We start from the raw sequence: 26,332 nt of genomic DNA, 5'->3' as shown, positions 1-26,332 counted from the left end.
AAACATGGGTAAAATAGTTATTTGACATTTAATTATTATTATTATATATATATATATATATAAGAATTCATGTGGAAATAGAAAATAATCTAGAGTGTACGTGATTACATAACTAGTTGGGACTTAGATTTGGTCTGGCGTCCAACCTACAGTGTAGAGGATCCAAACCAATAAAATAAAGCTCAGCTCGGGTATATCTTATTCGGGGGAATGCTAGCGAGGACGCGTCTTACGACCAATTCAAACATCTCTCTCACACATGATAAGCTTCCTCGCTATCCCCTCTTTCACTCTCACCTCCAGGTAGTAACATATCTTCGTAGAATTAGATAGAAGAAGGGAGAGAGGAGAGAGGAGAGAGCGCCGCCCCTCGTCAGAACGAGGAGCCGTTGCGGCCTACAACGCCTTACCATCTCCTCCGACGGCAGGGGTGGTGGCGTTGTAAACCGCACGACTCCTCGTTACGGCGACCGGCCGGAGTCCATGTTCAAGGTCTAGCTCAACAAGCCTCTACCATTTCTATGTTAATCCTCCGTTCATCTCCTGCTATATATTTTGAAACATGCCGTGTAGGATCTGCAATGATCTTTTACTTCTAATCTCGTACAGAGTTGCAGAGGATATTATTATATCATTTAGCAGTTACGTATCTAAGCATATGTGGAGTTGAAAAGGTTAATAACTCTGTGAAAAGTGCATGTAATTAGTACTACTTTCTCTAAAGCAAATAGTAGAGACTTGCTCAAATCACGGAGCGTGTCTCGAGAGATTAAAATTATCCAGAAAAACAAAAAAAGAGAGGGCAATCGAGTGACAAATTCAGCCATAATTGCCCAGATATGTGACATGAAGATTGAGTGTCCCTGAAGAGGCCGGAGCCTTATGAGCTAATGCCTAAGGATCTTGGACGATTTTCCAGAGATTAAGGTCCGATTTATTGATGCGACCAAGTGGCAAATGGGATAAATCACTGTCAGAGATGTATCAGAAAGGGCCTGCTAAGGAGCTCCACTTAGATCTATGTAATCTCCTTAATTTTAACTGCTCCATGGAGGTAGTGAGTCGAGCTATCTTAATCTAAGCTGACTTCAACTTCTTTGATCAGAAAAAAAGAAAAGAAAAGAAAAGAAAAGATAGAGCAAGCAGGACCGGCGACAAAGGGGGAGAGAGAGGAAGCGCCGCCTGCCTGAAACCTGAAACGGCAAGAAGGGGAGGAGATGGCTGGCTTCTTGAGATGAAAAATACAGCTAAATAAAGGAAGTAGACAGTGGTGAATAAAAAAAATCACATTATGTATTAGTTCCATTCACAGCCCTCTTCACAAAAGAAGAGAGAAAATATCATACACGATATATTAGTAAGCCACAACACCACATTGTTTTCCACTCACCAATTGTAAATTTTTCCAGCAAATGCCTATTCATCTGGTTTCAAATATTCCTCAATATACAAAGATAAAATTCCAGGTGGCCTACTCTGCTTTAAATAAGGTACAGATAGTTTAAAAACCAAAAAAGAAAAGAAAAACTCCATCCATAAGCCTGTCTATTCATATGATTAGCCACTAATTCTGAACTGGCATCAGCTGGACCTATACGGCTATACCACACGTACAAGGAGTACAGAAGTTAGTGACTTTTCTATGCAAGGAAGAAGCTAATAAGTTATTCGTAGCTAGATCTCGTTCAGTCAGAAGAGTCAGGTGATCCATATCCGTAGGGGTTCTTGCTGGCCCAGTTCCACTGATCTCGACACATCTCTTCAATGCTGTACTTTGCTCTAGAAAGACATATTACCCGCAGTCAGTATGCCGGAAGTACAGAAGAAGCAAAATGGAAATAAAAAGTTCTTCCTTTTAACAATAAAAATGTGTTAGTCTTCCAGACAGAACTCATGCAGGTTCTTTGAACTTACTTCCACTTCAACTCTTTCTCTGCTTTGGCGGTTGATGCATAAAGAATTTCAGCATCACCAGGTCGCCGTCCAGCCATGACCAAAGGGACTTTCTGCGTAACATACAGACAAAAACATAAAAGAAAAGATGGTATTAGGTAGTGAACAGAGAGGACCAAACAGGTCCTCTCTTTTGCCAAAATTAACAGTTACCACATATTGAAATAGAAAGATGTTGGACTGTTGGGTCTCTTTGATCTGGAAGCTTCTCAGCTAGAGTCAACCTAAAATGTTAACTAAAGATTGAACTACTCAGAGAAATGGAAATTCGGCAGTGTGGATTATTATAATCACCTTCCCTGAAACACTTTCAAATGCTGCAACCATTTCCAAAACCGTTGTGCCCTTTCCAGTTCCTAGATTGTACGCTTCACAGCCTGCAGATTGCAACATACTTCATTAAAGCAAAGAACAAGCTTCCAAATACCTACTAAGAAATGCAACACACTATTATTTAAGGTGCTATCAACAGGAAAAGAAGCTAGCATGGAATGCTTCGGAATTACACAGAAGAAAAATATAACAGCTATGCGGAGCTTTGTGGGTCGATAGAAAATGTCATACATGTAATGAACTATAAGCAAAAATGCAGTTATGAGCTATAAGGATAATCATGTTGCAGGGATTTGTTCCATGTAAAAGCAAAATCACTATTTCTCTAAGCTTGATGAAAATCTCCTACTGGTCCGCATCTTACAGCAATGTTCTTGAAAACCAAAGAAAAGTTTTCAAGTCCAAAGAACTCCCTATTCCCCTCTTTTTATGCTCTAATACCTTCCTCATTTTCTACTTTCCTATCCTTTTGTTCTTCAATTACATAATAGGCATGGCAAAATAGGTTCTTAAGATCATTGAGGTGACACTTTAGTGGTTAACTGTGGTTGTCCCTCCGTATCAGACTCGAGTCCCATATAGTGTAATATACAGGTTTGCAATTTCAGTTTCTCTGCAGTACAAACAGCAGAAAAAGGAAAAGGAGAACATTTGTTTTTCCTTTGCTTTCATATAAAACCACAGAAGGAAAATCAAGTTAAAGTATTCCATACATTTTCTTTTTCAGAATTATCTTATCTCAACTAACAGAGGATGCACCAGAAATTCATAAACCTGAACTATCAAGGCAAACTTTTGTGAAGATAATGGAGACCAAAATATATAATTTATCCACACCTATATTAGAGCCTTCAAAAAGCTTCTTTAAAGCTGAAACATGACCATCAGCCAGATCAACAACATGGATGTAATCTCGTACCTGCAATGACAGCACTCATGTCATTAAGAACATGCAATCCGATATCAAGCACCTTAAGACAATAAATAAGCAAGCCAGGTTGAAAATATTTAATTTTCTTCAGGCGCTGGAAAAAAATGGTACACACCCATATCTAAAAAAGAAAAACTTCTACAAGGGTAGCCTCATACCTTGTAGTATTCATGAATTAGTCATTTCATACTTATGGAATAACTACAAATGTAATTTTAATTAAAAATATGTATGGAAGAACCTATTTAGTACAAAAATAACTAGAAACTTGACAACTACGCTACTGCAAGAGCAGAGTGAATCCAATCAGCTGAATATAAGATTAAGATCAATACAGAAGAACCAGCTTCAAACAATTGATATCAAGGTTAAGAGATAGTTTAGTAACAATACCCCAGTGCCATCTTTAGTTGAATAGTCATTTCCATATACTGTAAGTGCAGGTCTCCTCCCAACAGCAACTTGCTGAACAAAGGGCATGAGGTTATTAGGAACTCCATGAGGATCGTCACCAATATATCCACTGGAATGAGCTCCAACAGGATTGAAGTATCTAAGCAATATTATCTTCCAATCAGAGTCGGCACAGTGAATATCACGACATATCTCTTCAATGATAATCTGTGGCGTCAATAAAATCATAATCAGCTCAGAGAATTGGACCATTAATATGGAACATGAAGGCCAAAATTGAAAGAAAGTACCTTAGTACGCCCATATGGGTTCAGTGCAGACAGAGGAAATTCCTCCCTACAGGGGACTTCCTTAGGGCATCCATAGACAGTTGCTGACGATGAGAATACTAACTGAACATTTAAAAAACACCACAAGAACGAGAACATAAAAGTTATTTGATCTACAAATTAATATGTTTTTAATCAACATTTTCAGGTCCATCGGATGTGTGTATCATTAAATTTGCATATAGAGAACTGAGAAGGTTGATCTGGCAAAAGGAAAAATCGTGCAAGATGGACCAAGAAATACTGTTTTGCTATATTATTGATCCTTCAAGACTATCTTGATGACTAACTAAAAGCATATTTGTTCCACATTAAGTGAAACACGAAAGTACCTTCATACATCTATGGGCAGCCATTACTTCCAAAAGACTTATTGTACCAATAAGATTATTGTTATAATAAAGCAAGGGCTTCTGCACGCTTTCACCCACAGCTTTTAACCCCGCAAAGTGAATAACAGCATCGAAGCTGAGAAGCAAAAATGAAAGCAAGAATTTTATCAAAATGACGACTGATCGAGTTAATTTTTACAATAACAAAAAAAAAAAAGAATTCATAGACTTGATAATAACAAGTCCAAAAAGTGCAGTTACAACCATCTTTAACCTTTGAAGCAATTTGCAGAATTAATGAATAACAAGCAAAAATAAGTTGAATTGAAAATACTTTAGCTGCATAAATAACAAGCAAAAATTGAAACAAACATGGCAAAAAGAAGTACAACATTTTTGCTGCATCGGAAATATTCAAGCTTCACCACTACTAAGGATGATTCATGTAAATGTTAAGCAATTGAATGCTATCCAACAAGCAGTCCATTTTAAAAAGAGATACAAAAATTAGGTTATCATTTACATTTTGCTTAAACAAATGCAGAACAACTATCAAGATGAAGTTTCTTACTGTGTCAAATCAAAAAGTTTGTTCAAGGCCGCTTTATCCCGAAGATCAATCTGCAGAAGCACATAAGTCACTAATTGCATTAAAAGGTTATTGTTACTATTTTCTTGCACTTTGTTGAATAAGCAAGCATTGGTGAAGGATACATTATCAACAAAAAAACTTATAGACTATACCAAGTTTGAAACTCTGTAATGAACAATTTTTAGCATTGGTGAAGGATACATTATCAACAAAAAAAACTTATAGAATATACCTAGTTTGAAACTCTGTAATGAACAATTTTACCATTGCACATAGCATCACTTCCTAAGGTATTGCACCATGATTTTGAAATCAGTTAACTGGGAAGGGATAATGCAAAAGAGCCCAAACAAGATCAAGAGGTAAGAAACAATGTATAACTCCATAAACCAAATATTTCCTTATTAATTAGTTATTTCTTACAGCAAAAGAAAATAATAAGACACTCCATGCGATTATTCCACATCCGATGGAAAAAGAAGTCATATATCCAAGTGTGTTTTCAATTGAGACAATTTATTGTTACAGTTATATGCAAAGCAGATGAATCAAAGGGGCCCAATCCACATCCTACTTGCCTCAACAATCATCTTAGTGTATCTTATGATTTGATATGAACTAGGTTATATATTTTTCCTGCAATCTTTTCCAGTGTGGCACTCCATTTCTTATTTATATGCGACTCTAAATTTCCCACTATTATTTTGCTTCATTATCCCGATCCCCACCTCACCATTTGGCTAGTAACTAGATTTTGATAAGTGAGAGCCCAAACTCGTTTGGAACCAATTCTAAGTAGAATTCAATTGATTTCACTTGGAAATGAATTCCATTGTTTGAAAAATAATGAACTGAAATGAGATTCATCTAATCTTGTTGTTTGGAACAAGGTAGGAAATTATTTCATTATGTTCATTTTTCCTATTATACCCATGAGTTTCAATAAGAATATAACAAATGATGGGTTATATCTGAGATCTAGAAAAGTTAAGTGGCAAATAAATTCCATCCAAATCTGACCTCATCTCATTGGATTTCATTACATACATTGAGATCTATCCAAATCCACTGAAATCAATCGAAGCCTCATTACTTAAAAGTTCCAAACAACAGATTTGGTTAGAATAGACTTCCAAATAAATTGATCCACTAATTTGCCGATTCCAAACAGGGTGTAAACAAATGAACCATGAACCCTGTCTAATAGCTGGCTTTTGGTAATCATTTAAGGGAAGACAGCTATGTCACAATTGGAACCCACATGATGGAACGTATCACACCTTTAACACCCATTTGCTATCTGGGCCTCTATGCAAAGAGGCTGTGGGTTAGGAGGAGGTGGAAGAAGAGGTACTAGTCCACGTGCCTTTTAACCCACAAAGTACCAACTTCCTCTTCCATTGTCATTGGCTAATAAAATATTTTGTTCCTTGTACGCCTTTTCTTCCGCTCTTTTTCTCTTCCTCCTTAAAGGTTATGTTTATCGGGCAAGGAAATAATGGATCATCCTTAATCTGCCATGATCATGTATCTCATGGAGCACAGGAATTAACTACTTCCATAAATTGAGCAGCATCCTGTAAACTAGAAAACGACCAAGCACCTAAATTTAAACCAAAAAAAGAAAACTTTGCCCACGTATTAAACCCTACCCGTCAAATTCACCAAGTGGTGAAAAAGAAGGAGCGGAGCCCAACAGAATGAAGATGCCCTATCAGCAATCAAATGCCACCTAAAAGGGAGACAAATTTCCCATAGAAAATTTAAAATCATCGATTACATGCAAAATTTGGCAGGAAATCTACAGAACCAATCAATTTCCGATTGAAAAGAAAAAAAAAACACCACAAAACCAAAATTCCAATCCTACATTCCTACGCCACAAAGAAAGATCTAAAAAAACAATCCCCCACCTCTTGCCTTCAAAGAAAAGAGCGGAACTGATACCTGTTGGAAGGCGAGATTCTTGCCGAACTCCCCGGCGAGCTCGGAGACGCGCTTGATTGCCACCGCAGCGGAGTTGTTGAGATTGTCGACGACGACGACGCGAAACCCACTGAGGAGGAGTTGGAGCACCGTGTGGCTGCCAATGTAACCCGCACCGCCGGTCACTAGAATCGACTCCGCCATCTCCAAGGAATTCGAGAGTAAGCGGAGAGAGAGAAGAAGTGAGAGATTCAAGAAACTAGAGAGAGAAGGAGAGAGAGAAGCAAGAGTGACAGGAGTGGTGGGAAGGAGATATGTTATGGGAGAGATGGAACAGACCAGAGAGGAGGAAAGATCCAAAACCAAGTATTTACTCTTTATATATTAAGATTACTAAACTTTTAATTTATACTATAAAATCAAACAATTCTTTTTTTTTTTCTCGCACAAATAAATCCTTTGTCTCTCTGTTTTTCTGTTCAAAATTTAAAACTTCTCTCTCATAATAAATACAAAATTAGAGAAAAAAAAATCTGAGTGTAAAATTAGAAAAAGACATTGACTCGGTGTAAATTGCCTAAAACCTTCAAAGTATTATTATTACCAATATTACATTTTTTTAATACATATATATATATATATATATATATATATGTTATATGGTAATATCATCTTAGAGTATATAAAAATATAAAAAGAGAGGGAGATGTTTGTAAATTAGCCAGGGCATCACATACGTCAAAAGGCAACGGCATACCTATGAAGATATTTTAATTATCTATGTAAAATCGTAAATGGAGGTTAGCGAGGTTAGGGGGGGTCCACCACTGGGAAGAAGAGCATCAAAGATCGTGCTGTCGCATGAGATGGAAGTTTCCAGTGAGCAGCGTCAGCCAGCACTAAGTGATAAATTATAAATAAAAAGTATATTCTTAGGGGTAGAATATATTAATAAATTACGATTACCGACAAACCCGCTTTGCTGGAGTTGGAGTGTGGAATTTGGGAACGTGTTTGGGGGTGTGGGATGAGACTTTTTGACTTTTAGGACAGAGGAAAAGGAGGAGGAATTTTACAGCTAATTTCAGGTCATTCAACTTTGGTCAAAAGTCCGTTACACGTTTCAAAGAGCAGGCACTGCCACGTGGATGTTTGATGCTGCGTTGGTCGGTTCGGTTCGGTCCGGTCCGGTCCCAACTCTCTAACGCCCGTCGACGCATCCATTCTAATCATTTTAATTTGTATACGTTCAAGTTTTATTTGTCCGTTCTTTTTATTTATTTCTCTCAGCGTTACATGAAGACGATTGATAGGTACGATAAAAGTTTGAGAATATTCGGTTTTATTCGAAATTTCATTAATAAATATATGTCAACAATTTTTTTAATCTATCTTGATATTCGAATACTGTTTGTATTCACATAATTTATATATATATATAAGTACATAGGTTGGAAATTGGTATCTGACTTATACATAGATCTCTAATCTATTTTTTTATGTGTTTACTAATTATAATATAAATTTCGCCAATAAGATTTTGGTCAACGAGATTGTGCTCTCTTACTTACTGTGATTACACTTATATTTTTATTATTTATCAATTAAATTATATAATTTTATGAATACGTGCAGAAAGTATAAATATTTTTATTTTTAAAATAACTAAAATACTCTTAGTGTGACTAGGTTTAGGATATTTTTGTAATTCTTTAACTTAGAGGTTTGGTTAAATTTAATTAATAGATCTAAGAGCGGAGTATTTTCCACGTATATTTATTTAAATTATAGAACTCGATTTATAAATAATAAAAAAATAAAACATAAATTATAATTTTACTAAAAGACAGGGTATTTTACGCAAATTTCCGTTAAAGTCTAATAAGATTTTACCGGTGCCAACTTCCGAAAGGTTGAAGCACAGCCCACGTAGCCCAACAAAGACAACGGCGTCCGCTGAAGGGTGTTATTAGTAATATCAAATAATAATAAAAATATAAGATTTTATTTGTAATTTTATCTGGAAGAAAAGCTAATCTCACTAAAGTTAAAAATAGTATCCTAACGAAGAAAAGAATGGGTTCAAATAAATTGGATATTTTGGCAGTCAAGCCAAGAGTTCCTGACTACTACTCAACTCTTAAATTCAAACTTCAAACGATGGTTCATTGGGTTGGATTGATGATCTTTTTAAAAATATATAAATAATGTATAGGTATTTCTACATAATTAAAAAAATATATATAGATATCTCTTATCTATAAAGTAGTATAATTATATGTATATCACTTGAGATAAATGTTATCTATATAGATACCATTATGGTTACTTTCAAATTAAGGTATTTAATAGAAAAGGATAAAAATATCATTAACAAAGCGAAATACTTAAAACTAAAATAAGAATAATTTTATTTTGTTAGATTTAAACTATTCAAATTTTAATATAAATTTACTTGAAAGGGTATTAATGCAAAACAAAATTAAGAAATTTAAAATGATTATTTAGCTATAAAGAGTAAAGTCATACTAATGATAAAATTATCAAGCCCAAGAGCATTATGAATATAATTTAAAATATGTACAACTCAGAGGTAGATTCTCAAGCACGAGAAACCTTGAGTCATGTGAGGTTTTGTCATAATCTAACAGTCCAGGATATAACACTATGAATCTCTTAAAGTCGAAGTAAATAATTACTAACCTATAACAGTGAAGCAATTAAAAAGAAATAGAGTAGACTTTGCTCGAAGTGGGGATACACCCATTGTCGCTACCATCAACATCTTGTTGGAGGAGAGGGAAAGAAAACTCCAATTCCGTGTTTTCACTAGAGACTGAAGAGACTCCCACCGGGAGAAAATGGTGTAGAAAAAGTCACGCCGCCATGCAGAAAAGTCACCGGTCTTCTCCCATAGCCGAATTGCATAGCCTAGAGAGACGAGACGAGAGGGAGAAAGCCAGAAAGGGGTAATGTCGTAGCCCTAGGCAGTACAAGGCAAAAGAAAAAGAAAAACCAGAGCCCTGTTATATGTTTATCTTTAAAACTCTTTTGTCTTTGGTTGAACTCCAAACCAGAGTAAGACATTGGATCTGCAGCTCAAAGCTTAAAAGACACCCAATCAAAGTTCTCCCATGATCACTTCCACGGAGAGTGATAGAGATGAGGAGCCAATAATACTTACATCACCGTCTTTATCACCTCCTTTTCACAATATATATATATATGCGTGACTCCACTACTTAACTGTCTCTTTTGCGTAGTTGATTTGCATTGCAGGTTGTCTGAAATCATAAAAACCACCTTACTTGTTTATTATTATTACTTTACTATATAGCTGACAAATACTTCAATACCCCTCTTGAATTTATAATTTTAATTTAACAGCTATAATAACTATTTCTTATACTCGATACTAGTTTCTCCGGTTCAAAAATCACATTATGTAAAAAAAAATTATATTAGTCAAAAAGATTAGTGCACCTCACTTATGTGTTACATATTTTTTTTCTCGTTAAGTTTTCTCTCTCTTAGATATGATTATATCTTAATTAGATAATTTTAATTTTAATTTTTAGCTTTATATGAGATAGACTTCGATTTAAATTTGATTACCTATCTCTATTTCTATATGTTATCAAATTTTAGTTTAAATCAATCTTAAACTAATAAGAGATATATAAAAATAATTAAAAAATAATTAAAGAGATAGAATTTAATTGAACTTTCATCAAGTTATTTATAAAAAATATTAATATGTCTTTTATTTGATAAATTATTAAGATAATATAATTATCAAAAAATAATATGTAGAGTAATATATTTTAAAAATAAATAATTAGCTATGGAATCAGTATTACCTTTTAATTTTTCTTGCATTCCTTTAACAGTTAGATTTCTATCCGAAGAAGCGCTCTTATGAGAATAGAGAATATTATAGTCATCATTTTAGGGCAGTGAAAGTCATACCAGTCGGTCTCTGAATTAAAATCTAATATATTATATTATTCATCGGAGATTGTCTGAAGCGCAACCTGCGAATATTGTTAAAATATAGGGACTGAAGTGAAAATATTCTGGTCAATTCAAGGGCACATTTGTAATTCAACTTGCCCACCCAGAGGTCGTAACTATCCTATTCTATTCCTCTCCACCCTCGGGTCGTAATAGTTAACATAACCCCCTCAAACTCCAGATCCAAACCACTTCCCGATCTCCTCCCATCTCCGTGGGGGAAAATATAGAAGAAGAAGAAACCCTCCATGGATTCCAACGACGCAGCGACGCTGAAGAAACGGCCTCTGGCGATAAAGACGACGAGGAGCAGCCCGGAAACAGAAGGCCACGAGAGGGCGAGGAAAGGAGGCGAGGGAGCCAGCAACGGCGAGATAACGGAGGAGCCGTTAAGTCCGGCCGGGAGGCTATTCCACCAGCCAAACTTTAACTGCCACATAGTCGCCGTTATGGGGATTGGAAAGCCGATCGACGTTGCCGTCCTTAAGGCTGGGTTAGAGGTGACTCTTATCCGCCATCCGAGATTCTCGAGCATTCAGGTCGGAGACTTTTCGCTTTTCTCTTTTCTCTTTCTCTTCCTCTTCCTCTGGTTTTATGTCCATCATATCTTTTCCCAATCTCTCCTCTCCCTCCCCCCACCACTCTTCTCCCTGTGGACGAGTAATTTACACGTGAAATGTTGCTTCCTTTTATTTTTCTTTTCTCATCCACCGTTCTTATCTTTATTCGACAAAGTAATAATTTGATAGATTTTATAATTAACTAACTAATTGTCGTCCTACATATTATACATTTGATAGGTTTAAAATTAGCTATTTTATTATAGGCATAAAATAAAATTAATAAAAAAAAGTCACGGACTTAAGGTAATTAGGTATTTACTTTTTCTTACTTTAAAATTAAATATCTTCATTCGTCGTCTAAAATTGACGACCCACCAATCGAAAGAAAAGTCTCGTTTAATGTTGAAAGTAATGTTATACAAATACTTTACTAATAAGATGATGTGATATCGTCTCGTCGATTGGTAGTACACAAATTCTAATGTGGGCCATCCAAGATGGAAAACTATATATGTTGTCTCTTTCCTTTTTGGTAACGACAGAACCCGAATAGAGACGGCGGATACGGTGCTTATCCTTGTCTCATTTTTACACGATAGATACGATGATGGGGAATAACGCGTATATATGTGGATAAATCCTCAGCTTGTTATTGTTATTGTTATTGTTATTGTCTCACTTTAAAATGTTGTTAGGATATTGGAAAAGATTGGGCCGCAAAAGTTTGCGAGATTACTTACTTCTTTTCCTTGTAGGAATAGTATATATTAATTTCTAAGGAATTTTATTGAAAACACCTTATGGTTTATTTTTATTATTGTTCACACATCACTTACGTATTGTATTATTTGAGTATTATGCACATAAATCCAAAGCACACCCTTACTAATCCCCGGAAACTTACTTTTATGGTACTCAGCTCCTGGACGAATCCAAGGGCAAGAAGGCCCGGTGGGTCCGCACTAATGTCAACGTGGACGACCACATCATCATCCCCGGCGTTGACCCCACGGCCTCCTCGTCGCCCCCCGACAAATTGGTGGAGGACTACGTGTCCTCCCTCTCCACCTCCCCAATGGACCTCTCCCGGCCCCTCTGGGACCTCCACGTCCTCAACTTCCCCACCTCCGAGGCCGCCGCCGTCATCGTCCTCCGCATCCACCACTCCCTCGGCGACGGCACCTCCCTCACCTCCCTCCTCCTTGCCTGCACCCGCAAGTCCGCCGACCCCGACGCCCTCCCCTCCCTCGCCGACCTCAGCCGCCCCCGCCCCCGCCCTCGCCGCTCCCGCCCCGCCTCCAAGAACCCCCTATCCTTCCTCCTATGGCTCTGGGCGATCTTTATGCTCGCCTGGCGCACCCTCGTCGACGTCGCCGCCTTCGTGATCACCGCCCTGTTCCTCAAGGACACCGCCACCCCGTTCACCGGCACGGAGGGCGTCGAGTTCCGCCGCAAGCGGTTCCTGCACCGGACCGTCGAGCTCGACGACGTCAAGCAGATCAAGAATGCCATGCATTGTGTAAGAAGCTTAAGTTTCTCTTCCCGCCTCTTAATCCGAGGAAAACCTCCGAAATATCCTTCCAGTTAATTATTCATTAAAGAGTAATATGTGTGTCTCGTGGTATTAAAGTAAAACTTTTTAGGAACTAGTTTACTCTTATTTAAAAGGGAAAAGAAAATGGAAGTCAATGTGTATTAAAAAAAAATGGCTACTTCTCTCTTGCAGACTGTGAATGATGTGCTACTGGGGATTACCTCCTTTGGTCTCTCTAAATATCTAGAAAGGAATTATGGTGATTTTTTCTAAACAATTATTACTTTACTTTAATTTTCTCTCTATTGATTGCATAAGTTGATAAATTCGATTCTTTTTTATTTTTCTTTTTTAAAGGTGAGAATAATAAGAAGAAACTGCCCACGAACATCAGGATGAGATCAACCTTGCTGGTTAACATCAGGCCAACACCAGGGATACATGTAAAGGCCTCCCTTCAGTGTCCAAGTTGTAATTAGTGCGATGTTTAGTGCATTAATCATGGGGTTCTAAAGCAGGCATTATCTGATATGATGGAAGAAGGAAAGGGAAAGGGATCAAAGTGGGGGAATTGGCTCGGCTATATAATCCTTCCATTCCCTGTTGTCATGTATGAGGACCCCTTGGATTACATTCGCAAGGGGAAGGCGACTGCAGACAGGAAGAAGAAATCCTTGGAAGCAATCTTCACTTATATGAGTGGTGATCTTATTGTCAAAATCTTCGGCATTAAGGTATAAATTACCCATGCATTGCAGTTTGACATTATAGGAAAAAAAAAAAAGAGTTTGTTTATCAATTCAAACACAGAGAGAAATCAATGCGTACGTCTAAGTTGAGTAAAATATTTGCTCAAAAACTCAATCCTGTTAGGCATACAGGCCTTAAATTTACTTTGTAAATCAGTAGCAAGTTTACATATAGCTCCACATTAGTCGATTCTAGGGAATTTAGAGAAATGCGATCTTAAAAGCGTCCTACTAAATACTGATGCCTCTAGACTTCGAACTCAGAAACGTATAATATGTAGAGAAGTGCAAGCTTAAAAGTGTCCTATTAAATACCGATGCCTCTAGAATTTGAACTCAGAAACATATAATATGAGCCCCTTTAACTAACCGGGCACTATTTAGTCAGCAAAAATATAAATTACTACAGTTTTTTATGCTCTCGTCGAGAGTTGAACTGTAGATCTTACTAAGTGAAGAATTCTCATGGATCTGAAAACATTTTATTTGACAGGCAGCAGCTGCTCTGTGTCACAGATTGCTCACTCACACTACCTTCTCTTTCTCAAATATTATGGGACCAGTTGAGGAGGTAGCATTCTATGGCCATCCAATTGTGTACCTTGCTCCAAGTGTATATGGCCATCCTCAAGTAACTACTTCTATCCTCCTTTAGACATTACACTATAATAACTCCAAAATAGTATACAAGTTTCATATCAGATGCCTAATTATTTCCATTGAAATGTGATAGGCTCTCACTGTCCATTACCAAAGTTACATGAACAAGATGAAGATAGTTATAGCAGTGGACGACTCCGTGATCCCGGATCCTCACCAGATATTGGATGATTTGGCTGAATCTCTCATAATTATTAGGGATGCAACTGCGACGAGATTGTGAACCGACGAAGGCTAATGTCCTCGCGGTGATGATCTATAGGCTTGAACAGATGTAGAAAGGCTCTGAATATTGCTGAACATATTCACACATGATCTGCAAAAATCTTTCAGAGTTTCAGCATCATACTGCAGGAAAGGAAGAATGAATCCACTGTGGATTGGATTCATAGTGTAATTAATCCTTTACTTGTTTGTAATTTACAAATGTAATCCTTTCAGAGAGAGGTTGTAAGTAAGTAGAGATAAATCTGTGATGGTATAGGTGAGTGTCTTCATTATCTTCTTGCTATAATATAATGTTGTGCAAGGAGTGAGATATCATTCTAGTGATGGAATTTGCTCATCGAGTAGGCTACAAATGAAGGCCTGAGCTCTTTTTTTTTTTTTTTTTTTGTTGAACATTGTTCATGAATCTTTCATGGTATCAAATGATCAAATGATATCTACCATAATTGGTAGAGTTAATTATTGAAATATTATCCTTTCTTCACATATCTATTTATTTTGTGACTCATAGATTCTTGAACTATTAAAAATGTCTCAAATTCGTTAAGTTTTTATGACATGTTTAGTTATGTTTTAAAGAGAAGAAGAGAAGAAAATTTAGTTTACCAAATGATTGTAATTAAATATTTTTCATATTTCTTTTAACAATTGATTCACAGTTGCAATTTAATGTATAACACATGAGGGTTAAGTACTTAAATTCTAAAATACATTAAAATAAATTAAAATCCAGCCAAACAACAACATGAGACCCAACTTCAAGTGTGTCAATTATAAAATAAAGTTGTGTATCCATATATATCATATTGAGATGATTAGTTATATCTAACAAACAATCAGATGGAAAATCTAAACCTACATGAGCTGATATCATTTGACCAAATTATTATATCTACCATCAGACAGCTTAGGTGGCTAATCACACCTACTAATGTCATATGCACTCAATGGTAGGTAAATAATAGAAATATTTGGGTCCCTCCCATCTTATGGCTAAATGTTTAATGAGTGGTTGCATTGCATTGGGGCCCCAAGGGCTAAATATTCTAGCAACTCATAAGTCTAATAAAATTATATTGTGCCCCTACTTACTTTTTGCTTCACATCTAAGGGCATTTTGGGAATAATTTAATGTATAAATAAGTTAAATTAAACCAACTAATAATTAACTAAGGCAATCCCATAGTGTAGACTAATTTATAATTGTTAGATTTTTCATCCAAAAAAGTAATATTTTATTAACGCCAATATTTTTTCATCATAAATAAATAATAAAATTATTACCAATTTATCCCTCAACCTATAAATTAGAATATATGTTTATTCCGGCTAACCGATGATTAATAATTATCAATTTGATAAATTACAAAGTTTAAAATATATAAAATTAAGTTAAAATTGAGCTAAACAATGTGGGCTTAAATTGTAAATCTTCCTCCAAACGAATTTTGTGTGTTTTCACGAATAGATTCTTATTGATCTGAATTGGATGACCAAATTGTATACCAAAGGTAAGCTTTATTTATTTATTTATTTATTTATGATCTAAGAGTCTAATTCTAAATATATGAGCTGGACAACCTTCTTTTATACAAAAGTATTTTTATTAAGTCGGTGTGCTATTGCTCCCAACTATATATTGCTTAACACTACTGAATGATTGAACTAAGCCAAGTTGAATTGCCAAGCCACAATAGGCCAACAACATCCAAACAAATTGACATAAATGATCAGATCTATTATTTTAAACTAATTATCAAATAATTTTTTTTATAATAGTTATTTAAAGTTGGAGTCGATCTTACGACCTCGTTGGTCATACAAAGGCATTTAAACCCCTCAAATTTTAGCCCGTATATTAAGTCACATAGTTTAGGTTTTAAGTTGTGTACGTCATCAAACTATTGCTCCAAAACTAAATGCCACCGAGACATCTTTTAAATCGTCGTGCTGCTGAGCTCTTAAGTCAAGTCACAAAACCTCTCAATTACCAAACTATTTTCTTCACGATAATTATTTATTATTAAAATTAATTATGTGACCTCCCTAGTCATAAAGAAGAGTATTTTTTTAATTTAAGAAGACGAAAGCTTTATTTATTTATTTTAATTGAAAACTTTCTTTTTATTTATGAGCCCAAATGCTGGACAAAGGGCTAAATGCTGGACAAAGGGCTAATCCTCTCTAGATACATAGATGTTTAGACTCTACCGAATTTTAGCCAATATAACGAGCGGCCTAGTCTAGACTATAAACTACGTACATCGCCGAATAATTACTCCGAATGTCGAGACTTACTCTAAGTCGTTATACTGCTAAACTACTCCTCTTAGTCAACTACACTACTAAGCTATTAATTAAATTAAACCGTTCTGCCAAGCCACCGTACTATTAAATAATTTTGTTCACAGTACTTATTTATTATTAAAGTCGAAACTTATGATCCCCATGCTCGCGGAGAAGTTATCTGCTAAAGTTAGTTGATTGATTGAAAGATTTACAATAACAACCTTTTTACCCGTTTCCTGTCCGGAGACGATCCTCTGCAAAACTAATGCAGGAACATTACTACACTATTATCATTTTTCAACTGCCTTTAGTAACCTTCCAAAAACGGCCTGTCACGTACCCTGACCGTAAAATCCTTGCAATCTCAGCTACAGGGAATCCACTCCCTTTCTCCTCTGCAATATAAAGGACTTTTTTTCATTTTACACCCTACATTAGCTGTTTATTACGGTTAACACTGCCTTTTAATCATCATTAACGTAACCCCCCAACAACCCTTGCTTATCTTTCATAATTGCCATTAAGAATCCCGAGGACAGAAGTAAATCAGACTAGGCTTTGAGAGTCATTATGGTTAACTTTTGACAGATATATATAGAATATTCCTCCAAAACATATATTGTTGTTATGACGATCAAATCAATAAAAATAAAATATTAAAATACCTTTTTCTTTCTTAAAGTTTAAAGTATAGAATGTTTATTATGACATCGACAATATCATCATTAGATAGCTTTAAAACTATTTTAACCAATTTATACAAAGACAAAATAGTATGTATTTTTCAAAAGGTTTAATACTTTTAGTAACAATTATGATATCGTAAGCAATTTATATCAGGGCAAAATAATGTTATATTAATCTACGTTTAGTTTTAACCATGATTAATTGAATTAAAAAGTTATTTCCCTCCCTTTTCTTAAAACATGGAGGGCATAATTAAAAATATCGAAACATACAGGGTGGGAAATGTAAAACAAAATCCCCAAAACGACATAAATCTATAAAAGCAGCTCCTTTTACATCTTTGGTCACCTGTCTCCCCATACCTTCCTTGCCAATCTACCATGCATCATTTCTTTTATACACCTCTCTTTTTTAAAATATCTTCTTCTTCATCTTCTTCTTCTTCTCTCTCTCTCTATCTCTTCCAGATCTAGGAGAGAATAAAAAACCAATGGCTTCTGGCCCCATCCAACAACCCTAATCCTTCTTCTTCTTCTTCTTCTTCTTCTTCTTCTTCTATTACTACTACTAGTAGTAGTACCAGTACTGGTTGTCACTTTTTACTTGCTGAATTGACGTCTCACCCAACTCACAACTTGTAAGTTGTAAGCGACTGCAACATCCCATCTTCCCTCTGCCCATTTCATCCGACTCCTATCGTCATTGCCTTCTTCCCATCATCTATCTTAGTTTTGCTTCTAGGCATTAATTATTCGTCTTCGCCGCCCGGCAATGGCGCGCGTCTTCTTCGCCCTCTTCTTCGCCGGAGCCGCCCTCGCCGGAGCCGCATTCGCGCAGACCGACACCTGCGGCGTCGACTTCCCCGCCGCGCTGGCCGTGAACTATTCCGGCCTCAGCTGCCGCCCTGTTTGGAATAATTTCGTTCTCAGGGTAAAATCATCTCTCTCTCTCTCTCTCTCTCTCTCTCTCTCTTTCTAGTTCTCTGTTTGATGTTATTTCTTCTTCAAAAATTTGTGGTTGAATTAAAAGACATACTGTTGAGCAAGATCCAGATCTCAAGGAAGTCTCTGGAAAAAGAAAACAAAAACTTTGCACAGAGTCACTGTAAAAGATAAAGTAAATGTAACGGATCTAGATCTCAGAAGAAATTGAAGGTAAAATAGTTTATTTCTATCAGATTTACATTTGCCTCCCTAACTATCCATGCACTAAATTTGGATTGCTCATTATTTTGTAATGGTCAAATTGGGTAAATAACAGTTCACCTCTCCTTTTGGTTTGGCCTAATTTTAATTTATCCCATGTACTTTAACCTCGAGCTTTTAGCCCTGTTGTCGTTAATGAAGATGCGACCCACTAGGGTAGCTTGGTCGTTTGTGCTATTATTTTTGGATGGAAAATCTAATAACTGCGGCTTGGTTTGGATCATAGTACTGTAAGTAAAACTCGGGGCAGACGATGGGGAGTAAAGTGTAATTTGCCCTATCAAATATTGATTCTTGCAATACCACCGAAACCAAAAATGATGTCCTGAACCTGAACATCATTATATTCAGTGTGATTGAATGCAATTTCTTTACTATCCACCCTTAATCATTGCAGTACTCCCTGACCCAAGACAATGTTCTGAGCATTGTTCTATCTACCACATACACCACTGGCTGGGTTGGCATGGGGTTCTCAAAGGATGGAATGATGGTTGGCTCCAGTGCAATGGTGGGTTGGATTGGCAAAACTGGCTTGGCTCATATCAAGCAGTTCTATCTCCGCGGACAGTCTAGTTCAGAAGTTGTGGTAAATGAGGGGCAATTGCTCTCGACTGATGTTGCACATAAGGTTATTGTTGATCAGGCCAGAATCTATCTGGCATTCCAGTTGAAAAATCCAGATATGCAGCAAATTCTCTTGGCTTTTGGGGCTTCGATTCCCGTAAATAACCGCCTCACGAAACATGAAGATATGACTTCATTGTTCTTTGATTTCTCAACAGGTGTGATTCCTTCGATCATTTTTAGCCTTCCTTTTATTCTCAAATCATCATCAATGGTACATATTTACTATGAACTGCAGTATGCTGTGTTCCCTAATTATAATGTCAAGGCTATATTAATAAGTCTGATAGGATCTCTTGGAGATATTTAAATACAGAGTAATAAGATCTTCTGTCCTTCTTCACTGTTCTCATTGTTGTGATCTTTACTAGGGAGATGTACTTTAAGACCTTTTGCAGCTAAAAACCACCCGAATTTGCTTCTCTGCAGAAGTTGACTTACGTTCTACACGATAATTTACTTCATATTAATGAGTATTCGAGTGCCTATCTTGCTATTATAAACTCAGTGCGGTTAATCCATTTATCAGCATACTCCCTTGACATAATGCAACATTTTACTTTGCTTACAGGTAGTTCATCTGGTTCTCCTGGTTCTTCTGGTTCTTCTGGTTTCTCTTACCCATATAATCTGAAAAGAACACATGGAGCACTTAATTTAGTTGCATGGGGAGTTCTACTACCGATCGGATCAATTGTTGCGAGATACTGCAAACAGTGGGATCCACTATGGTTTTACCTTCATGTTGGCATCCAATTTATCGGCTTTATCCTTGGAATTGCTGGTGTAGTAGCTGGAGTTGCTCTATACAACAGACTGCATGTAAATGTTGCTGCACACAGAGGCCTTGGCATTTTTGTTCTCGTTTTAGGTATTCTGCAGGTGAGTCCGTCTGATCATTTCCTTGCTCCTTTCGATTATAAACAAAGCAATATCGAAATAACCAGAGTTAAACCGATGAAAATATTGTTATTTTGAATCAAAACTGGGTCATTCTCAAACCTTTCTTCTAGCTTGTAAATGATTCATCAAAAGCGGTACATTACTTTTTGTCTACATGTCCTTTTGAAACGAATTGATTCATTCATTTTAAGGAAACTAACTACCTAATTGTCATTAGATTTCCAACCTTTATATATATACACATATAATTATGTAGCCAAATGTCGCAGGTAATATCGTTCTTTGTTCGACCGGATAAGGACTCCAAAATGCGCAAGTACTGGAACTGGTACCATCACTGGGTCGGGAGGCTCGCTCTCTTCTTCGCCGCCGTTAACATCGTTCTCGGTATCCGAGTCGGAGGCGCAGGGACATCTTGGAAAGTTGGCTATGGCATTAATCTCTCTGTTCTTCTGATTACAGTTGTCGTTCTAGAAGTCCTCCTGTGGACGAGATGGTCCAGGAAGACAGATCCCAAAACAGTTCCTCCTCCAGTCTTCTAAGCTTTTTCCTTTTTCTTCCTTAAAGTATTTCCAGAATTAATCGCATCTCCCGTTATCCTCCTCGGTTGAAATTTGTATTTAGGAGCAGCTCAATGGACAGTTCGTGACTGGAGAAGATTTTGTTGCTTTTCTTTTGATGTACATTAAAAGCAGTCAAGTTGTGATTAGTGATCCGAATATGTATCTCTCTCCAAATTGTTTTGCTGAGTGACAGCTAGAATTTTCTTATCAGATTCAGTGTATTGCGTGCTAGAATTTAAGTTTGCTTCATCATCACCTGAATTTATTGAACGTCCTTTTCTCAGCTTCAACTTGGCTTAGATATTTTTGGCTAATATTTCTGGGCTAACATCGTCAGTTTGTTAGTCAACTAAATCGAAAAAAATGGGGAAATTTTCAAGGAAGATCTTTTGAATATTAACATCAATGGGCAGAATTTGGGCATTATTTACAAAGAAATGAAGTGAATCTTAGTCGCCGCACTAAATCAAAATCAACACACAGCCCTGCTGTTGCTCACGACTTGCAAGCCAAATAAAAGTAAACACAGCAACGCATAGTAACTATAATAATGGCAGTTTCCTGACAAACAAAAAAGAAAGAGTTGACCAAGCCTTTTAGGATGAAATGATTACCAAATTTACCAATCACAGTGCCACAAACTATTTAACCGCCCTTAGCTACCATCCCTTCATGAAAATGAAATAAATCATTCTACCAACTACTAAAATTCTGTCTATTATTCTTACCAATTAAACTAGATATATCGTAAACTGGAGAAAGATTAGCTTCCAAGATCCAATACCAGCTTACTATATTCTTTAACTTCCAAATATTATGAAAAAAGAACACAGAGACAGAATTTTACATGACACCAAAGCAGAAAACATTGCAGCCTTTTGAAGGAAGGAACATATAGCAGGGCCAGGGCTCCTCAAATTCATAAGTGAAAACAATTCCCTCCTGTTCCTCTCCAAAGTGTTCCAACACAAAGAAGAGTATCAGTCAAACAAACTGCGGACCACCAACCTAAACGTGAAGCTGAAGTGAATTGGACTAAGGCAATCAGTGAGGCCAGACAACTATTATCATCACGAGAAGTTGCCAAAACGACGGTTATTGCCACCAGATGGGCCCACATCTCTACCTCGCCGCTGTTGGTTAAGACGCCTTTGTGCAGTAAGGCCATTCCCGTTACTGTTAATCGACTGCTGCGATGAGGCTCTCATCCGCTGCTCCTTCATATTAGCAAAGAGTGCATCCAAGGTCTGGGGCCTTTGCTTCAGAGCCACCTTATCCTAAAAAAATACAAAAACATTCGAGGTAAGAAATAGAACCCACTATAATAGTAAAGCAAAAGTTTAGTCATAAGAAACAAATCAGCCTAAGAGATAGTATCTACTGTAGTCATTACCTTATGTCAGTCACTCTGCTTATCAAGCAAAACAGGGAAACCAATGAACACACAATTAGAAAGATGAAGAACCAGCAGGTAGTTTACATAGCAAACCTTACAACTATGGCAAAAGAATGTATACTCTGGAGGAAGTTGCAACCCCCAACAAAACCCATAGGAGGTGAATTTCCATGCAATAGTTTTGCTTGCTTATTGAGGTTTCATTTTGGTAGTTGATGCACCTCAATAAATCGTGAAAGAGCAAGAACTGTTATAGTACTGTTAAAATGAATCAAGATCTCGATTGGGACAGAAAACACAATCACTTAGCTTCACAGTTTTTTAACATGTTGAAGCAACTCAAAACTGGTTTCAACTGAAAAAATACAAAATCAATCAAGCATGTGCACCCTAATTTGCGTAACCAGCTGTAAACCATATCATCTTTCAAAAAAATGACCTAAATTTTTATCATTAATTAAATATTACTCTATATAAATCAGAGTAAACTTGAAAAAAGAAAATTGTCTGGCCATATTGACATATTATAAAAGGTAAACTGTAACATACTTTTCCAGCAAAGCCCACATCAGCTGCTTTCCTTTGTATCAACATAGGTGCAAATCTGCATAAAAGACATACTATCAGTACATAACATGTAATGAGCATCAACATCATCCTCAGTCCTCATACAAGATTGCCATAACAGAATATATCCAAGCAATACATAATATTTCACGTCCTCTATTACTGCATTGAACAAAGTTTCATGTCCTCCACGAACTTACCAGGGTATCTCAGAAAAAGTGTAAATCCTTAAAACGGACAAGGAAAAAATAAAGAAACCTAACCAACTGATGCTAGATAGGAGACTACTGTGAACATTTCCAATTCCATCTCCATAACTCGCACAAGCTCTAATGCTCCTGTATTTCCAGCTTCCTACCATGCAGAGACTCTTGAGTACAACAAATATAGCTTCCAAGATATTCAATATTTATCATCATTGGTTTGCAGAAACACATCAGAGTAAAAGATCACGAGCATTGCTTTGCAGGATTACCGTCCCACATTGCAGTATCACCTCAAAACTTCAATAAGAATTTTTCTGTCTCAGATTCAGGTATTCAACATCTTGAAATGGAAGGGCCAAAAAGAGGTGTATGATTCACAAAGAGGACCTAGAAGAAAGATTGGACACCATCACATCTTTGCTTCTGTAGCGAAGTCACCGAAAACCCCAAATAAACCTGATGACCAATGACAGAGACAAGACAGACCAACCACCATTCTCACATGCAGGGAAGAAAGACATATATATGGTCTGCCAGATAATTGAAACATATGACTTGCATGCCATCTGATATTCGGGAGTTGACTAAAGTATAGAACTTAAGAACTCAAAGCCTTTATAGCTCTCCTGATGCACAACAGTAATTCGTAGTTTTTCAGTGAGATGCATAAAACTCCTACACAACAAGTTTACTGAAGATCAAACATTAATATCATCTGGCACCCACAATTTGTATCCAACAAACCAAGATCAGCACAGGTGCACGACGAATGCCGTAGGAATTATACTCTCCCTTCAGTTAATGGCAAAAAGATATAGAAATAGAAAATTCATGCTTTGAACACAAACACCAATTTCTTTCTTGAAGATATCAGGAAACACCAAAAGTTAACATCCCTCATATATTTAGAGACCAAACTACCAAAGATTATATATCTTGTGATCAGATAGATGTGCACAAAGATGTCTAACAAAGTTCCCAAGTTATCTTCCACAGATCACTAGAAGAGCATCAATAGCACATCAAATTGTGCAGGCCCAGACTACTCGACTCAAGAGTAGGTCTCTAACTGTGCTAAAGCAGTGATGTGACTTACGCATCAGACTACCAAACTTGCATCTACAGCCGGTACTGCTTATTTTAGTTATTGGTGTAACTTATTCGCCAGACAATCAAACTTGCATCTACAGCTGGTACTGCTTATTATAGCTTATCACAATGAAAAGGCATAAGTATCTCTGAGCACAGTTGTTTCTCACTCCCCACAATATAACAAAAGTGACTCAAAGTGCCTCAGATAGCATGAAAACATGGAGTAAAATTTCTGACAACAGAGAAGACAAGCTGAATGCTCTCAAGGGCAAATGAGCTGCAAGTTCAGCTCATCAATCAGCTCAACTGCCAACTAATAACTGCAGATATGCAATTGTATACATGTAAGAGACCTTCCCATCACCAGAAAAAGGAACTGTTACCTGTATGTATTAAGAAAATCTGAGAAACAGGAAAAGAGTGATAGCAAGCAACACAATCATAAGGAATAAAATCTCACCTTGGCTTCTTCCAGTTGACCATCCTGTTATGAATAGGCATGGCTGCAGCCTTTTTGCCAACTTGTGTAGTTACAGGGAATTGATTCCCCTGAAAATTGGACCTTCTCTGTGCAAGCACACCCTAAACAAAGAACAGATAAAAAACTAAACACAGAAAACATAGCCAAGAGTCTTATCGTATAGGAAATTAAATACAGGAAACATCCTAAGCTAACTCACCTGTCTAATTGATGATCTAGAATTCATAAACTGCTGCACCTTGGAGTTCCCTTGGGGAACATTGCCATTGAAAAAACCTCGGCCTTTAATCTGTAATTGTAAAAGAAGATATAGTAACTCATGAGAAGAAGTGATCCAAGTGCAAATTCAGTTTTTCATATAAACGAGCTGCTCACAGGCATCCTTGGAGGTCGTTTCCCTTTGGAAGTAGTTTTCTTTGACATTTTTATAATATCATCTGGAACAATCACAAATGCATTCCATCACAAAACCAGATCAGGGAGATGATACCAATGCCTAATGGAATTTTTCTTTAATTTTAGCAGTTTAAAAAATATATACCTAGAGTCATGTCCATTTTTTTCTCAGTAAGAGCAACAGCTTCAGTGGTTAGTGGTTTTGCCGCCATCTGGAAACAAATCAAATATCAATAAAAGTAAGTAAAAGCATAATATAAACATCTTCCAGGATTCACTAATCATCTCGGAAGCTACTAAAGCTGGTCTGAAAGAGTCCTATGGAACCACCAATGAAGCTATAATCCTACCATCTTAGATTGAAACAGATTAATATCATGTAACTATAGACAAATGCGATAAAATTGCGTGTACATTTGTAAAAAAGATTGCAGACGACAACAGAAATACACAAGATAGATGGCAGTAGAGCTCTAGCCAGGATTCCTAAATTAGCAGATGCCGACATTTCAAAGCACATTATATTAGGGATAGACTCGAGACTAGAAAGTATAAGCTAGAAACTTCAAGCAGGTGAACCAAAAAAGAAAAACTTCGGCAGAAAGGATAACCGGTTGTTGTTTTCAAATATTTGAAGAAAATTATTCGGTGATAACAAACAATGCAACTTAAATCCCTGATATTGAAGCTGATAGAAATATTTGGCGTTGCAATAAATAAACACTGAAGCCCCCAACATCAAATCCCACAAGAAATAAACACCTAAAAATTTCCTCAAAAACATATAAATCTCCTAATTAGCTGACAGCTAACACAACTAACAAGCTCCAAAAACTTTCCACCCGCCTTCTGACCTTCTTATTAGAAATCTAGAACTATTATAGATAAATACAAAACACCCTCAAGAAGCTAAACTAAGCATTATAAGCATCAAGCCGACAAAAGAAAACAAGAAACCCTAACCAGATCATTTGAAATCAGATATAGATTCACAGAGAAAAATAAGAATAGACCTCCGATTGACCGGAATAAGGTCACTAATAAAGACGAATGGATCTTCCAGACAGAGAGAGAGAGCGAGAGAGAAAAGAAACTCACCAGATCCTCCTCCTCGAAAAACTAGGGTTTCAATTAGGATCGGAACGAAGATAATAGAAGGGAAAACTCTCGGTCTTGATCGCGATCGGCTCTTCCTCGACCTCGACTTCGACTTCGATCGAAGACGAACCCTAAACTCGTGTGAGACCCGCGGTTTCTATGGCAGGGCACGATGTCGGTTGCCTTGAGACGCGTATATGAAGTATCCGCTACAGTCCACCGAGTCGGGAGTCCATGGCCACAAGTTATCCACTATGTGTACTT

The 26,332-nt window shown here is 36.8% G+C and overlaps 4 protein-coding genes across 5 annotated transcripts; 2 read left to right on the top strand and 2 right to left on the bottom strand.

The window, feature by feature from the left end:
- Positions 1 to 1,500: 1,500 nt before the first annotated feature.
- On the bottom strand, positions 1,501 to 7,166 carry LOC140762748 (UDP-glucose 4-epimerase 1-like). Its single transcript, XM_073100681.1, has 9 exons — positions 6,832 to 7,166; positions 4,864 to 4,913; positions 4,293 to 4,428; positions 3,922 to 4,023; positions 3,611 to 3,838; positions 3,124 to 3,205; positions 2,248 to 2,330; positions 1,915 to 2,006; positions 1,501 to 1,779 (listed from the first exon to the last, which is right to left on the bottom strand). The coding sequence occupies exons 1-9, from the start codon at positions 7,012 to 7,014 to the stop codon at positions 1,686 to 1,688; spliced, it is 1,050 nt and encodes a 349-aa protein (XP_072956782.1). The 5' UTR covers positions 7,015 to 7,166; the 3' UTR covers positions 1,501 to 1,685.
- Positions 7,167 to 10,828: 3,662 nt separating this feature from the next.
- LOC140762452 (wax ester synthase/diacylglycerol acyltransferase 11-like) lies at positions 10,829 to 14,994 on the top strand. Of its 2 annotated transcripts, XM_073100264.1 has the most exons (7): positions 10,829 to 11,363; positions 12,307 to 12,906; positions 13,114 to 13,180; positions 13,279 to 13,364; positions 13,440 to 13,655; positions 14,164 to 14,301; positions 14,404 to 14,994. In XM_073100264.1, exons 1-7 carry the CDS (start codon positions 11,073 to 11,075, stop codon positions 14,551 to 14,553), a joined length of 1,548 nt encoding a protein of 515 aa, XP_072956365.1. In that variant the 5' UTR covers positions 10,829 to 11,072; the 3' UTR covers positions 14,554 to 14,994. The 2 variants fall into 2 exon arrangements, with proteins under 2 accessions (XP_072956365.1, XP_072956373.1); XM_073100272.1 differs by lacking the exons at positions 13,114 to 13,180; positions 13,279 to 13,364.
- A 2,903-nt stretch (positions 14,995 to 17,897) lies between these two features.
- On the top strand, positions 17,898 to 20,988 carry LOC140767266 (cytochrome b561 and DOMON domain-containing protein At3g61750-like). The gene is made up of 4 exons (XM_073107118.1): positions 17,898 to 18,464; positions 19,137 to 19,524; positions 19,938 to 20,248; positions 20,539 to 20,988. The coding sequence occupies exons 1-4, from the start codon at positions 18,306 to 18,308 to the stop codon at positions 20,809 to 20,811; spliced, it is 1,131 nt and encodes a 376-aa protein (XP_072963219.1). The 5' UTR covers positions 17,898 to 18,305; the 3' UTR covers positions 20,812 to 20,988.
- A 607-nt stretch (positions 20,989 to 21,595) lies between these two features.
- On the bottom strand, positions 21,596 to 26,276 carry LOC140779772 (uncharacterized). Its single transcript, XM_073125067.1, has 7 exons — positions 26,069 to 26,276; positions 25,116 to 25,182; positions 24,950 to 25,011; positions 24,774 to 24,863; positions 24,554 to 24,675; positions 22,778 to 22,832; positions 21,596 to 22,109 (listed from the first exon to the last, which is right to left on the bottom strand). Exons 2-7 carry the CDS (start codon positions 25,180 to 25,182, stop codon positions 21,903 to 21,905), a joined length of 603 nt encoding a protein of 200 aa, XP_072981168.1. The 5' UTR covers positions 26,069 to 26,276; the 3' UTR covers positions 21,596 to 21,902.
- Positions 26,277 to 26,332: the final 56 nt, after the last annotated feature.

This window comes from Typha angustifolia, chromosome 1, assembly GCF_048772165.1.
Source record: "Typha angustifolia cultivar Huaian chromosome 1, ASM4877216v1, whole genome shotgun sequence".
Taxonomy (NCBI): Eukaryota; Viridiplantae; Streptophyta; class Magnoliopsida; order Poales; family Typhaceae; genus Typha; species Typha angustifolia.
The sequence above is the reverse complement of the archived record's forward strand: the minus strand, read 5'-3'. Positions and strand labels throughout refer to the sequence as shown.

Coding starts and splice junctions, on each gene's coding strand:
- LOC140767266 (XM_073107118.1), top strand. CDS start 18,306: ATGGCGCGCGTCTTCTTCGCCCTCTTCTTCGCCGGAGCCGCCCTCGCC. Junction 18,465..19,136: donor GGAATAATTTCGTTCTCAGG/GTAAAATCATCT, acceptor TAATCATTGCAG/TACTCCCTGACCCAAGACAA. Junction 20,249..20,538: donor TCGTTTTAGGTATTCTGCAG/GTGAGTCCGTCT, acceptor CAAATGTCGCAG/GTAATATCGTTCTTTGTTCG.
- LOC140779772 (XM_073125067.1), bottom strand. CDS start 25,182: ATGGCGGCAAAACCACTAACCACTGAAGCTGTTGCTCTTACTGAGAAA. Junction 24,676..24,773: donor CTAGATCATCAATTAGACAG/GTGAGTTAGCTT, acceptor TTCTTTGTTTAG/GGTGTGCTTGCACAGAGAAG. Junction 22,110..22,777: donor ATGTGGGCTTTGCTGGAAAA/GTATGTTACAGT, acceptor GTATTTTTTTAG/GATAAGGTGGCTCTGAAGCA.
- LOC140762452 (XM_073100264.1), top strand. CDS start 11,073: ATGGATTCCAACGACGCAGCGACGCTGAAGAAACGGCCTCTGGCGATA. Junction 13,181..13,278: donor ATATCTAGAAAGGAATTATG/GTGATTTTTTCT, acceptor TCTTTTTTAAAG/GTGAGAATAATAAGAAGAAA. Junction 13,656..14,163: donor TCAAAATCTTCGGCATTAAG/GTATAAATTACC, acceptor TTTATTTGACAG/GCAGCAGCTGCTCTGTGTCA.
- LOC140762748 (XM_073100681.1), bottom strand. CDS start 7,014: ATGGCGGAGTCGATTCTAGTGACCGGCGGTGCGGGTTACATTGGCAGC. Junction 4,024..4,292: donor CTGCCCATAGATGTATGAAG/GTACTTTCGTGT, acceptor TTAAATGTTCAG/TTAGTATTCTCATCGTCAGC. Junction 3,839..3,921: donor ACCCATATGGGCGTACTAAG/GTACTTTCTTTC, acceptor TTGACGCCACAG/ATTATCATTGAAGAGATATG.